Source organism: Etheostoma cragini, chromosome 19, assembly GCF_013103735.1.
Source record: "Etheostoma cragini isolate CJK2018 chromosome 19, CSU_Ecrag_1.0, whole genome shotgun sequence".
NCBI classification, from domain to species: domain Eukaryota; kingdom Metazoa; phylum Chordata; class Actinopteri; order Perciformes; family Percidae; genus Etheostoma; species Etheostoma cragini.
This window is the reverse complement of record NC_048425.1, coordinates 7,392,130-7,406,063: the sequence shown is the minus strand read 5'-3', so window position 1 is coordinate 7,406,063 and position 13,934 is coordinate 7,392,130. Positions and strand designations below refer to the sequence as shown.

The following is a 13,934-nucleotide window of genomic DNA, read 5'->3' as shown; positions in this document are numbered from 1 at the left end:
CTCTTTTATATTTATCTGACTTGTTCATGTTCGTGCATGCATGCGTGCGTGCGTGCGTGGGTGCGTGCGTCTGTGCGGGCGGCTCTGATTACCCCACTGTCCACGGCTTGTCGGGGACCACTTTGTGACCGTTGCCGTGGGCGACCAGATGGCTAATTGAGCACTCTGTCATGTCACCTCCCTTCACTGGGGACTGAGCCAATCAACACAGGCCAGACTTCTCAACTGCCGCCCCCACAGACATCACAGTCCCATCTTAACAGAGTCCAGCTTTAGGGGCCTAGAGGGACGGTTTAAAAGGCTCACAGAGAGAGCCTTGTTACAACTGATACAGCATCAAGCCATTGGCTTATTTACATTCTTTCAACCTTAGTGCTTGGAAAATTGTGTGTGTGTGTGTGTGTGTGTTAGACGTACTTCCCTGCAGTTTGCTGATTAAATTCCATGTATTTATGGTGCTGCTATTGGCAGACACATTGTCCGTGTTATATTCAAAGCTAGATTACAAATGTTTCTACCTAATGACACCCAGGCTTTATGTCACCCGGATCCTGATTGGCTCTGCATCCTTGGCATCACATCAAAAACATATTTCACTCGTTGTAAATTGCTACAGTGCATAAAAATGCCTATATCACGCCAGATATGGTGGTTTTGTTGATGTGAGTACTTGCTACTAGCTAGGCAATCATGGATGATGGTGCAGTTTTGATGTTGCCGTGTTTCTGAAATGTTTTGATCCCTTTCAGTCATTAATAATAACTTTATTGGGGGAAAAAAAAATAGTATATGTATGTATAGTATAAAGATGAGTATATCAAATTCCCTCTTTTCTTTTCAGATAAAAACATAAAATATATTTGATGACTCATCTTGACCTTGGGGGTGGTAACATGAATGTATCTGATCAAATGTGTGGGCTGACTAGTTAATTTTGCCATAGAAAAGAGAGGGATTGTAATATGGTATGGTATTTGTAATTGTATTTCACAAAATCCATACATTTTGTAGAAATTTATTTTTGGTAAAATCATCAAGTTACTCTTAATGAATAATATATAACATTACAAAATAAGTGTTTTGGGCTGATCCATTTAATCAGTTTAATATCAGACAAATATAAGTGATAATACAATATGATCGTCAAGCAGCCCGGCTCACTGATCGGTAACATGGTCCACAATGGCCTCACCGTGAGATATTAACGGGATGGATTACACGGCATAAACTAAAGGACAAATTTGTCATCCCCCGGTATATATTGTCATATTGTCTACCTCTACTTACTTAAGACTTTAACCTTAAAAAAATAATTTATATAGGGGCTTTACTTTCATATCATTTTCATTTAGTAATATTAGACTTTAAAAACATATTTCATTCTGATGTTTTTCAGGGAAAGATACGCATCCCTGAGATGAGGCATTGGTGGTCACAGTAAAGGGTGGAAATGTCCCTTCAATTAAAAGTGGTTTCAATTAAAGTTATTTTACCTTGCTTGATGAGAGAGCTCGAGGTAGTGAAGATATAATCTGTAACATATTACCAAGACTCTGGCAGAAAATTGAACCACAGAATTGTAGCTAATTGAATTTGAGAATGATAAGGTTGAATATGGGGAGCTTCTAAAGCTAGCAAGAAAGGATGAGAAGAGGGAGTTTAGAAGGAAAGGAGAGAAATAATGGAGGAAGGCTTTTAATTTAAATGGAGAAAGGACAAAGGAAAGGAAAGAGTACATAACATAAAACTAGTTTTTAAGAGATAAGGTACATGGAGGTTTGTGCCTTGAAATTCTTTCAGAACATCTTATCTTTGTCCCTGAATGCCCACGGGGTCGGGTCATGACTAAACACACACTAGCTTTTATAATTATGTTTTTTATGTTTTTTGTGGGAAAAATTGATAATACTCTGCAGCTTCATTGAAGCCCACAGGGAAATACTCTCCACATGGAGGTCAGAGATCAGGTTTAGGATCAACCATAATGAAGATGGTAGGAATCCAGAGTTTTGCTTAAGGGCACTTCAACAATGGGAGCTATGCCCTAATAGAGCCATAAATTAATGTTTTCTGGTTGACAGGTCTTTATAGTGATTTTAAATATATAATTGAGTGGGATAATAAGATAGAATGGCATCTGGGATTAGTGCTGGACATTTTGACAGATAATAGATGCTGTATGCTGTATAATGCTGTTTCCCACAAATTACACTGTGGGATTGCATACTTATATTTAACAAATTTACTACCATAGCTGGAGATTAAATATTCTCAGGGGCAAAATTTTGTTTCCTAAAGGAATGCTCATGCATCCGAGCAATTTTACATTATTAACAACCAAAAGGAATTTTTACATTTGAGTTTTTCTTCTATGAATACACAGCACTGAATTACAGTTTGTTGTATTGGACATCAAACCGATTATTATATTCATCAAGTAGTTTCAAACAAAACAAGACTAGCTTCCCCCTCCCTCCTCCTCATTTCGTCCACTCCCCCTACTTTCTCTGCTTCCCCCCCTGCCAACCCCCACCACCAAATCCTTCTGGTCTGTTATTGGCTGAAATGCTGGAACACTGTTGGTGTATGCTTCGTGATGCAGGTGGGCACAGTTTGTTTTTGTTGCTGTTTGTAGACCCTGGGCTGTCTACAGAGACCATGTTTTTTTACAGTGTGTTCTGGGGACAGGCAGGCAGTGAGGAGATATTTGCTCTATGTGACAAAAATAATGTTTAACATTAGTACATTAATATCAAAGCTTCAGTTAAAACGATGATATGTAAGTGCAAATTAAGCATCAGAACGGTGCCACCATTACATTCATTGGGGAAAACCATTTCCTTGCTCATTTACTGTGTCTTCCCCCTTACTGTAGATTTCCCCCGACTCGAGCAGTGTTCGGAGAGCACCTTCCCATCCGACGCTTCCCTCTTCATGGATGGCTTCCTCTACATCTCCACTGGCCCTGCCAAGACAACGCTGGACCGTCGCGGAAGAGATGGTTAGTGTAAATTCCGTTTTGCAAACCTCCGACAGGGCCAATAAATCCATCAATCCATTTGTAAGAATTTTAAACTGCGTCTTTGTCAGAGGTCTACTCCAGTTAAGCGCTGAACGATCAATCAGTGTCAGCGTCTGTCAGTTGTCAAAATGCCAATCGTTTAATCCGTACACCAAACAGTCCAGTCAAAACGATCAATGAATCTGTCTTTTAAATGCATCATTCCTCTGGGAACAGTTGTCAGACAGAAAGATGTTCTTAGACAACTCAGCAGTGAATGCTCTACGGAAGTACAGGGTAAATTAGGGCCAGGTTAAAACAATTCAGATACAAATATTTAAAACAATTTTGGTACAATCTAAATCAACCTGAGAGATGCTACATCCGAAACTTCAGAATTCTCCTTATTTTCTCTTCTAAGGCAGTTTAAAACTTTTAATCAGGTTCCATTTCACACCAAACTCCTCAGCTGCTGCTGCTGCACCTCCTGCTCTGCAATGGTCCCACTTCTCCCAACAGCTGGAGCGATTCTTGGGCCCATGGGTAATTAGGAGAAGGAGCCAGCTTTGGATGCTGCCCCTGGGAATGAAGGTTATTGAGAAGGTGGAGAATGAGGGGGGATGCAGGAGAAATCGGGGATAGAAGCTTTCCGGGTTGGGGTGACAGCTTGCAGATACCTGCCACTTGGATAAGCTTTATCTCTTACGCCTGGGCAAGACATCCATCTCCATCTCCATCAACCCACACATGCTCTGCTCTTATTGGTGGTTGTACAGGCAGGATAACAAACAGCGCTGAGGTGTAGGAAATGCCCCTTGGAGGAGAACTTCTTGTCAAAGTCTATTGAAATTCTTATTATTTGTAGAGATGGAATTCATTTCCATTTAATTTGTAGGATAATTTCAATGTATTGCAATTTGGGTCTTAATTTTTATGATAAAATGGCACGCTACAACAACATCGGATGGGTCAAGAAACACAATTGGTCAGTCGATCAGACATATTTCAAACCATTTTGTGTAAAAGTAAACTGCTAATAATGTTGGTAATAAATTCCTGATGATTTTTCCTGTCCATCTTTTTATCTTTTCCATTAAATTAGCTTACCTTTTGCAATTCTTCAAGATCTTTAAACCTGCTTTGGTTTCTGACATGCAACCATGTTAGAGTTCAGCAAATAACTTGGTGAATAAAGTGTTTGTGTAAGACTATTGCGGTCATAATCGATGGCCAAAACTAAAAGAAAAGAAAAGTAACCGAATTGTCCTTTGATCACTTGCGGGCAGCAAAAACAAGCAACACAAGATTGCAAAAGTGTCTTTGAAAGTTAAGAATTACATAAAGGGATAATAAGTAAGACTGATGAAAATGATTTGAAAAGAAAAATACTGAAACAATCCTTAAAGATGAGGGGAGCTGCAGAGTTGGGTAATATGTATCTGTTGGTTTGTCAGTATGAGCAACCTCTTTAGATAGATAGATAGATAGATAGATATTTATTGATCCCAAAAAAATGGGAAATTACAGTGTTACAGCATTTTTTTACATTACAAGTAGCAATTTAATTCATCGTTGATATAGAAATATTGATTAAAGCAGCTTTAAGTAAGCATTTGTCTTTCCAGTGTGGTTCCTGCGGTTACAGTGATTGCATAAAAAGAACTCCATCGGCTGTTTGTATAAAAATCCTTTGGTATGACAATGTATGATTTGTACTTATCCCCGCAGATAAGTGCTTGCAATATAATAATATTTCGACAGATAAACAACCTGTTATGTCATCTATTTAATATGTAGAGCCGTGCAAGTTTGGCCTTTGTGCTTTAATGGCGCCTTAACTGCAGTTGCAGCTATTAAAAAATTCAGAGGGGTTTGGTTAAAAACTCAATGCGTTCCAACTTCTTCAATCACGAGGAAGCGCTGTCAGGACTTTCTGAGTACGGAGGGATGAGGTATTTTTGAATGTACTCTGGGATGCCTTTTGCTCTCAGGCTAATGGTTAGATGGTCTAAAGATGGACCCAAGTTCTTAATTATTCATTGGTTGTGCTCAAGGCTTAATAAAAGCACTCTGCTTCAACATCTTAAACTTTTTGTCTGGAAACAACTCCAATAGGCTTTCATGCTTCATGCTTTGTGTGTGTGTCTGTACACTCATAAGAGTCTTGGGAGGAAAAGAGAGACAGTAGGCAGTTAATGTCTGAAATGGTGAGTGGCAGCACGGAAATGGCACCCCTAATTTCTGATTAGTTTTGTCTTTTCCTCATCAGCTGAGGTCTGTTTTTGCCTGCAACAGTAACTCACAACTGCCAGAGAAGAAGAGGGAGGAGGTGGTGTGGAGAGACACAGAGAGAAGTAGAATTATGTTAACAGTTTAATTAAGGACACAAATCTGAGCCCATTTGAACATTCAATTACTTGCATTTACAAAGCTGGAGTCATTTTTTTCCCTCATAAACCAAATATTCTTTATAATTTATGCCAAAAAAATAGTTGTCAAAGGATGTAAAATGATGGAAGTGGAGTTTATAAGCAGTCACATTAATGTTATTCTGGTTTATATTTTACGAGGAGTACACAAAGACTGTATAAACAATTTTTCTTTCTAATATGCTTTTGGAGTGTTCATATTACTGTGTCTCTGCTTGCCTAAATGAGTGACTAGTTGCTGTTGCTTCTGCCAGAAATACATTGCAGATAGCGAGGTTTTTTCTTTATCATATGCCATATCTGTCCATTTCTCCCTGTAATGAAGTGGGCTGTAATTCTGGCACAGACAGATCGTTCAGATCCCTTCAGTTTCTCGATTTCCATTTCCAGCCCCCCTGACAAGCTGTCCAGCAGATGTCTCCATCACAGATATTTTAGTCTGATGGCGAGATAGGCAGAAGATTGGCGGAAGAGAGAGAGGTGGGAGAGCGGGTGATTCAGTGGAAAGGGGCACAGTATGCTTTTTCGATGCATACTGAAATGGGGGGCCTATGCCATGTCGATTAAAAAGTTTAGGGGGACATTGGGTATATCTGGAGCAGTGCAGTTAAGAATAATGCTGGAGACAGAGTCAAAACTTTTATAGTAAATATGTGATTCTGTAACCTGGGCTATTCAGTCATAGACTTTGATTAGCCCTGCAGCTCGGTCTGGGAACCTGCACGTTTAATTCGTGTGCTTCAGTTCACGATTTTTGCGGAAACCAGTCACAAACTGGCTTATACCTGGCTATATACTGGCTGTACCTGGTAAGCTATTGGCAGGTTCAACACAATGACAATAGAGAAATGATCAAGCAGCTTTTAATCTTTACATTCGACATTGCGGCCACCAAAACACAGCAACCCGCTGGTGCCACTGTCTCTTCTACGTCACCCGGATTGTTGGTCTGATTGAAGGACTATCCAATTGTGTACAGAATCCTTTGAACTATGTCCGTTGGTCACGCCTCTTGTGCAGAAAAAATACAGAGCAGACTCCCCAGACCAATGCTTAATCTCAAATCTATTGAGCTTGTCTTGCTCTGGTGATAGCCAGACTAATTCAGTCAAGGAACAAAACAACAGTTTAATTGCTAAATTGATGACGTGATTAGACTAATCAACCTGCTCATCTTGCATAGTTGGAGCATTGAGAATACTTGATAAATTGTCAAGGAGAGAGAGGAGGTGAAAAAAATGCAGGAAAAGAAAGATTCCACATTTCCTCTGAAAAATGCTATGCAAGGAGCACTCTTGGCGTACAAGCTAATTGGCCCAATTTAGCTGGTGGAGGCATATACCACGGTTGGCTAGCGCTGTCTCTGGCGGCTTGTTGCGGACTCCCGCGGAGAACGGCTGGGCTGCGGGGCCATTGCTGAGTGTGGGGAGCAGCTGGCAATGGACGCAGCTGCTTGATTGTAAATCAAGCACTATTGTTACCCCCCATTGCATGGGTGCTTGTGTAGAAGCTAGTAGTATCCCGCCCGCTAAGAAAATGCTGCACCACAAACAAAGAAGAAAGAAGGATGCGTGCGATCCGGTGATGTGCTGGTTTTTAATAAAGCCAGTTTCCTGGTGGAATATCTTGAATGGATCCAAAGGCATTCACTGCTGTGTGGGTAATAGATTATGCCACATGTCCCAACATAGCTGAATAATAGTTATATTCAACTGAGTAAAGCTCATTGCAGCTATTCCACATTTACACTGTAGTCATTACGGAACTGAAATGACAGCCACTGCATTGGTTAAGTTTTTCTATATTGGGTGCTATGGGTGCAACTTCCTGCCTTGTTTGAGATATTCTCTTACCTTCAGGCCTCCATGAAAATGGCTAATTCCTGTCATCATAGCCTCTTCTGTCTTCTCCTCAAAACCAAATCCCTCATATTAATTTACAATGCAAACCCAAAAGGAAAACCGTATCTGAAATTACATTTGTCAAACATTCGTAGTCTCTCAATAACTTTTGTCCCCCCTATATTCCCTCTCCTTTCCGAACCTTCAGTGTCCTCAGTCTGATTTGGGCATCTGTTCTTTTGACTGTATTTTTGGGATAATTCTTCAGAAACGGGTTGGTTAGGTAGTGAGCTCATTCACGTGTCCACACTGACTGGACCCGGGGTCCCGAAGCAATTTGTGTCATGGATTCACAGTGGGATTTTTAGGGATTTTCTCTTTGGGGTTGAGAGGAAATTAAAAAAAAATTTTTTCTCCCTTCTATACAGTGAAGAAAGATTTAGTTGGAAAAAGTTCAAGGAGACAGGATCTGTACCGCCCACCACATGATCCAACATGAAGAAGAGATGTATTAATATTCTTGATGTTTTAGGACAATGGAGACAAAGTAATGTCTTCTGCCACTCCTTGTCACTGGATTCCCACTGCTAGTGACTAGTTTAGTCTGAGAGGGATTGTAATGTGTTTGGGTTGTCTGGAACGGAACGTTAGGAACGACTTGAGGGAATTTCTTCAAATTTTGCAAAAACTTCCTTTTGGACTCAAGAAAGAACTGATTAGATGTTGGTGGTAAAGGTTACTGTCACTTCACGTAACAAATTTCTTTGCCATAACTCAAGTATTCATACTCTAATTATGACAACATTTCAAACAAATGTTTAATAATTTCCAATGACAACAGGTCAAAAACAGGTCAAATGATAACCAAAAGTGCTTTTCTGGCCATTATTCAAGGGCATGAAGAAGAGGAGATTGTGGCCATATCTTACATTTGGTCAGATACTGAATTATTGACAGTAATCTTAAAACTGTGATGATTGTATAGATCTTCTGTGCTGCTGGGTTGACAGTGTGTGCAGCATCCATTTTTTGCCATAAAATACACATAATGCTTTTTATTAAATCCCTTCTAAGTCTTTGCTACTACTACACTATACATGAATGTAAACCGCAACTTGGCTAGTTGGCGGAGGCAAACAACTGCCAGGCAGTAGTTCTAGTTTAAAAATCGTTTTTATTATTATCTATATTTATCTAGTTATCCAGTAATTTAAAATAAAAAACAGCGCAGATATTAGTTTTTTTTTCTTTACTTCCTATCATGTTAGTTACCTTGGGTTCCCATCAGATTTTTACCTTAGGGCACCAGTTTTAGGAACTATTGGTCTGAGGCAGTGTGTTCCAACCTGTTTCCAACTTGTATGGCTTGCAGCTTTGTGAGGCTGTGATTCCCTTTGTAAAGACAACCAAACTGTTACATAGGTAAACCAAAGTAATGGAAAAAATGTCACAAATGTCAGCTTGCTGATGGCTATAGAGGAAGTCAGGGGATCACATCCACAGGTTTTAAGAATTTATCCTCTGGGAAAAATGAATGGCTATACCAACATTTTTGGTAATCCATCCTAGATGTTGAGATATTTTACTGGATGAGTCAAGAAGTTGACCTGCTGGTGGCAATAGATGAAAAGTAAGAGGAATCATCAAAGTCATTATGAGTTATCCTTTTGACATCGTAGATCTGTGTTAAATTTTTATACAGACTTTACCATCTGTAAAGCAATGCTGGTAGCTGGGCTAAAGAAAGCAGAGATTAACGGAAAATATTTAAAACAATTGTGGCAGAAACGTTTTTTTCTTTTTTCTTTTCTGTTGCACTAGTCATTTTATAACCCTTTAGATTTATCTTGTGGCCCTATGTTGGAAACCATTACCCTAGACAGAACCTTTTTAGAGTTACTGTTACACCAGTCCACACAAACCTCTGCATCCACAAGAATTATTATATAACTAAATGCCCAGAAAATCAATGGGATTACGGCTTTCTTGCACCTTATGATAGAAGTTGACTTCAGTGAGGAAACAAAGTGTGCCTCTTAAGAAGATGATTGTGTGAGTGTTTCAGATGGTACAAATTAAACTACTCAGTTATTACCCTATTAGAGGAAAAACAAGCAAAGGAAGGAAAATTACAGAAAAATATTATGCAAAATAAGACTTGACTATCCCTTGGTGGGAAATGATGGACATGACATTTTCTCAAAAATCTAGGCAATACAGGGACACATTTGGAGCGGAAGTGAAGTGCATTACCAGCTTTCCCGTCACCAAGACAACAGTGCGTCCTGTCAGATAGATTGGATTGGAAATTACTTTAAATACCAGAGTCTGTCTCTCTCTCCCACACACATACAAAACTGCTACATGCACGTTCGGTCTCAGATAAAGATGATTCTTCAGCTGCTGGAATGATTTTTTTTTTTTGAAGCAAAATGGGGTCAGAAGAACAGTATTTTCTAAATGCCACAATAAGCAACAATATATTAGTCATTTTTCAGTGTAAAAAGCTGTTTGTGTCCAGATTTTTTTTTGACAGAAAAGAGTCAGAGAGAGAGCCATACAGAGAGGCAGTGCGAGGGTGAATAGGGTGAAACTGACATCCTCCTTTCCTATGCTTATCACATCCTTTTTCTTTTAACAGCCAGTTGTAGACACTTCCTTTTTTATTGGAACTATATCTGTTCCTTCAGAAACATCATACACAGTTGGCAGAGGAATGCACAATTAGCATATTCATGAGATGAATGCGGTGGAAACTTTGGAGTCGCAAGCGACAGGGGGTGCGGGAGGGGCTGTGTGTGTGTGTGTGTTTGTGTGTGTGTGTGTGTGTGTGTGTGTGTGTTTGTTCTGAAACACAAAAGCAGATGGCACGGTGACTTTGAAAATCCAAAATTAGGTATGTTTTCATGAACTTCATGCTCATTGGCTATGTAAATCGCACAGTCAGACAGTCATGAAAGACAATATTGTGTGTTTTCCAGCTTTTCCACTGAGATCATGTTTGTTGATTGAAATCTGCTTGGTACTTGGAGTCTCTTAACTCTTTTAATTCTGTCTGTCTGTGTGTTTGTGTGTATGTGTGTGGCCTTACATACAGTTTGAAATAAGCCTGACTTAGTTGTCCTCTAATGGACAGAGAAATGTGGGACTGTCTCCTCATAAAAGTCATCTAATAGGCATCATGAAGTTAAAAACCAAACTTAATCTTCTGGTCTTCAACAGTGAGATGTTTCTTTAGACCACTTTTACTGATTACAGTATGGATGTTCTTTTTTCTCTAGCGTTGTATCTTTGATGTTGATTCTGAAAGAATGATTGCTTGAAACCCTGGCCTTCAGGTGGTGTGATCATTTTTTGTTTGCCTGGTTTGGCTTTGGTTTTTTAATTTCAGTGCACCGTTAAGAAGAAGAAGACTACATGATGCTTAAAGGGTGATTAGATGGCTTTTACAAGAAAAGATAAAGACTTATTTCTCTATTCATAAGTATTACAATGCACTTTTGCTCAATTCAGTACACTGTGTTTTTGCTGCTACAGCCTTACTTGGTCTGGTATGATAAGTAGCCTTTAATGGATAATTTTAGCAAACTTTAGGTAGATACTGCTGTCTAACAGGAATTACCGAGTTAATGTGCTGCATTCATGATCCTTCCCTATTTTTCCTACCATATGTTCCCCTAAATAAGTTGGCCATAAAAAAAAAAGAAGTCAAGTTTGTTGCTTCCTGGTTGTGGTCCCTTTCCACTTGCTCTAATTGAGGTCACCTAATAATGTCTTCAAAGTGACTGTGACATTTTTTATTAATTAAGAAATGTAATTCGCCATTATAATGTAACGCCACTCTTGGACACAGGGGCTGCAGTTCAGTAAAGTTCTATAGCCTTGCTTTAAGATCTGCAAGTAATATTAAGAAGATTTAAGGTTTAAAGGATACATTGAAGTCATGTAATAATTAAATGTTTTCTCATGACAGTAGAGACTGACCTCAAACAACCTTGTAGGTAATACAAAATATGTAAATTGTGTCTGCGTTCTATCTTACAATTGTCTGTATATTTTTGTGCTTACATGACTGTGTGTGTATTTCAGACATGGCACGTCGTTGGTGTACATTGGAGGGCAGCTTCCTGAGTTACTACGAGAGCGAGCGAAGCCCATCAGCAATCGGCAGGGTGGATGCCACTGAGGTGGTTAGCCTTGCTGTCAGCAACACAGCAATGATGACTGGAGCAGGGTATGAACACACACATACTAACACGCTGCTGTATGTACTTATTGCTGCTGTCTTGTAAAAACATTTTACCTCCAAAAATCCAATGTCCACTTATGAGGCCAGATCAGAATTGATTTTGAGTGCTTGTATTTTCTTCACCTAAACATTTATCTCCACCTTAACATTTATCTTGTGGCAACATAAGATTTCCACAATTGAAGTCAAACCTTGAAAATCACCGAATTGTGGTTGTTTTAATATTGGTATATAACATTTTATTTTGATCTAAATCCTGTGCATTAAATAATATTTAAACGTAATTCGTACTTACCCATGTACGCATACACATAACCATGTACAATGAGACTAGGGCTGAACAATATTGTGTGTGTGTGAGACGTAAGTCTGACAGGGCTAGTTATGGGAAGTGAGGCTCTCCGTTTGTAGAAAAGTACCGTAGGCATCAGCTGCCGATGACACAGTGATGCGCATAGTTTTCGATGGGTAGTCAGTGAAGCTACAGTAGTCAGTGTTTTATGTTTGCTGCAAATACAAACTAAATCACCTAATTAATGCAACATTATTACAACTTCTCCTGGCTATTTCCCCCCGCAGAAAGCTGCTACCAGCCAGGCTAAAGCTAATATAGTTAGCCTAAAGAAACAAGGGTTCCGACTGTCCCTACTATCGTTACGGTTTGGAGCCGCTGGAAACGTAACACTAATCTACTACAGAAGTCTGTGTCTGATCTGACGTCATTTACACTTAATTTAATTGCTCTTGGATACACAGAGTTTGTTGCTAGTGCGCATAACATGCAGGTCTGATCAGTTTATCAAACTCGAGAGCTGGCACCGCTAGTCGACCACAACCTGACATTTAAAAGAAGCAACATGCAGTCGTTTTCATTCATGTTAGCCTGGATTGATTATTATTTGAATACAATGGTGTCATGCTAGTCAACCAGCATATTTCTACCTAAATTCCCTCTCCAAAACCACTTCAGAAAAGTAACGTTAGTCACAGCGCTTACTTGCTTTGTTGTTTGCAAAGCGTTAAAGTTCAACAAAGAGTGGTTCACATTAGAAAAGATACTTTTTCATTTTTTTCTTTTGTGTACGGTAGACTTCCGTACAAAATCACTCCAAAAGTCGATGATTTATTATTTCCAAATAGAGCTATTTATGTCATCTCATTACTTTTTCTTTTTTCATATGGCAATATATATCCAAGGGGAATAAAAGATCGCAGTGTCAGATTTTTCCAATATCATGCAGGCCTAAATGAGACCCATTTACAAAAAAAAATTATAAAATAATAATAATACAATAATTTATATGTAATTGTTCTTTGAAGACACACGAGCCATACATACACAAACGCATTTCATATGATTTATTTTCTTTTAGTTGGTTAAATTACAATATGCCGTCATCCATATACTAACAAAACAAACAGACACATAAACAAAGGCTTCTGCCTAGTTTCTCCACCTCGTCATATGTCTCATTAGCATAATCTTAACTCTAGCATTATTCAATTTAACAGAACCTATCATGGCTTTATGAGTGCTATATTTCCTGTTTACTTTAGCGGAGATGCAGGCGAAGGGCCCAGCTTTAACTGCCCTCCCTCTAGTCACTTTATCGTGCCCTATCGCTTCTCTGATTATGATTTAGTTAAAAAGTTGCTCTGACAACAAACTTTTCTTTATTTGTTCTGGAAGTGTTACAAAGACACTAAGAGTAAACAGATGTCTCGATCCTTTTCTGCTCACCCTCTCCCATTGGGTCGTTCTGTGTGTGTGTGTGTGTGTGTGTGTGTGTGTGTGTGTGTGTGTGTGTGTGTGTGTGTGTGTTTCAGTTCCCGAGCGAAGAGTGAAAATGGCTTTTGATTAAAGCATAAGCCCTGTCCTTAATGACAGCAGCAGATGTTATGAAGAGGAAACAAAGCTTTTATTTGTAAATGTTATGTATAGAGCCATTAGAAACACATCTGGCCGGCTAAAACTATGACCTTTCTAATGAGCTGGACGCAAACAGTCATGACAGGTTACAATGATGATATTGTGTGTGCACAGATGCTACAAAGCAACAGTGACATGTGCCATTTTTAGCTTAGCGCATACATCCCAGTCACAGGTCATGGCATTGCCCCCCCCAAAAAGCTATTATTTCTCTTTTGCTAACATTCACAATGGCTGTACATTTCAATAAATTAAACTTTGCCTCACTCCCTCTCACGTCTACAACTTCCAGCGTTCCCAGCTTGCCTGCGCGCAGAGCGGATACCCCCACACCTCTTGACTGTCTACTGCTCATGAATATTAACACATGCAGATGACACACTCCCACCAGCAGCCTATCGCCATGCTACAGGAGGCTGTAGGTGTCGCTTCCATTAAGCACAACATTTGGGTAATTTCACCGTGGCAGAGGACATCGTGAATT

At 39.4% G+C, this 13,934-nt stretch overlaps 1 protein-coding gene across 1 annotated transcript in view; it reads left to right on the top strand.

Annotated features, from left to right (window-relative positions):
• Nucleotides 1-13,934, top strand: part of zmp:0000000660 (arf-GAP with Rho-GAP domain, ANK repeat and PH domain-containing protein 2) — a 113,075-nt gene that overhangs the window by 66,284 nt on the left and 32,857 nt on the right. Inside the window, exons 15-16 of the mRNA XM_034856682.1 lie at nt 2,876-3,001; nt 11,361-11,505. Of these exons, the coding sequence (XP_034712573.1) occupies nt 2,876-3,001; nt 11,361-11,505 (271 nt within the window). The remainder of the gene's footprint in view (nt 1-2,875; nt 3,002-11,360; nt 11,506-13,934) is intronic.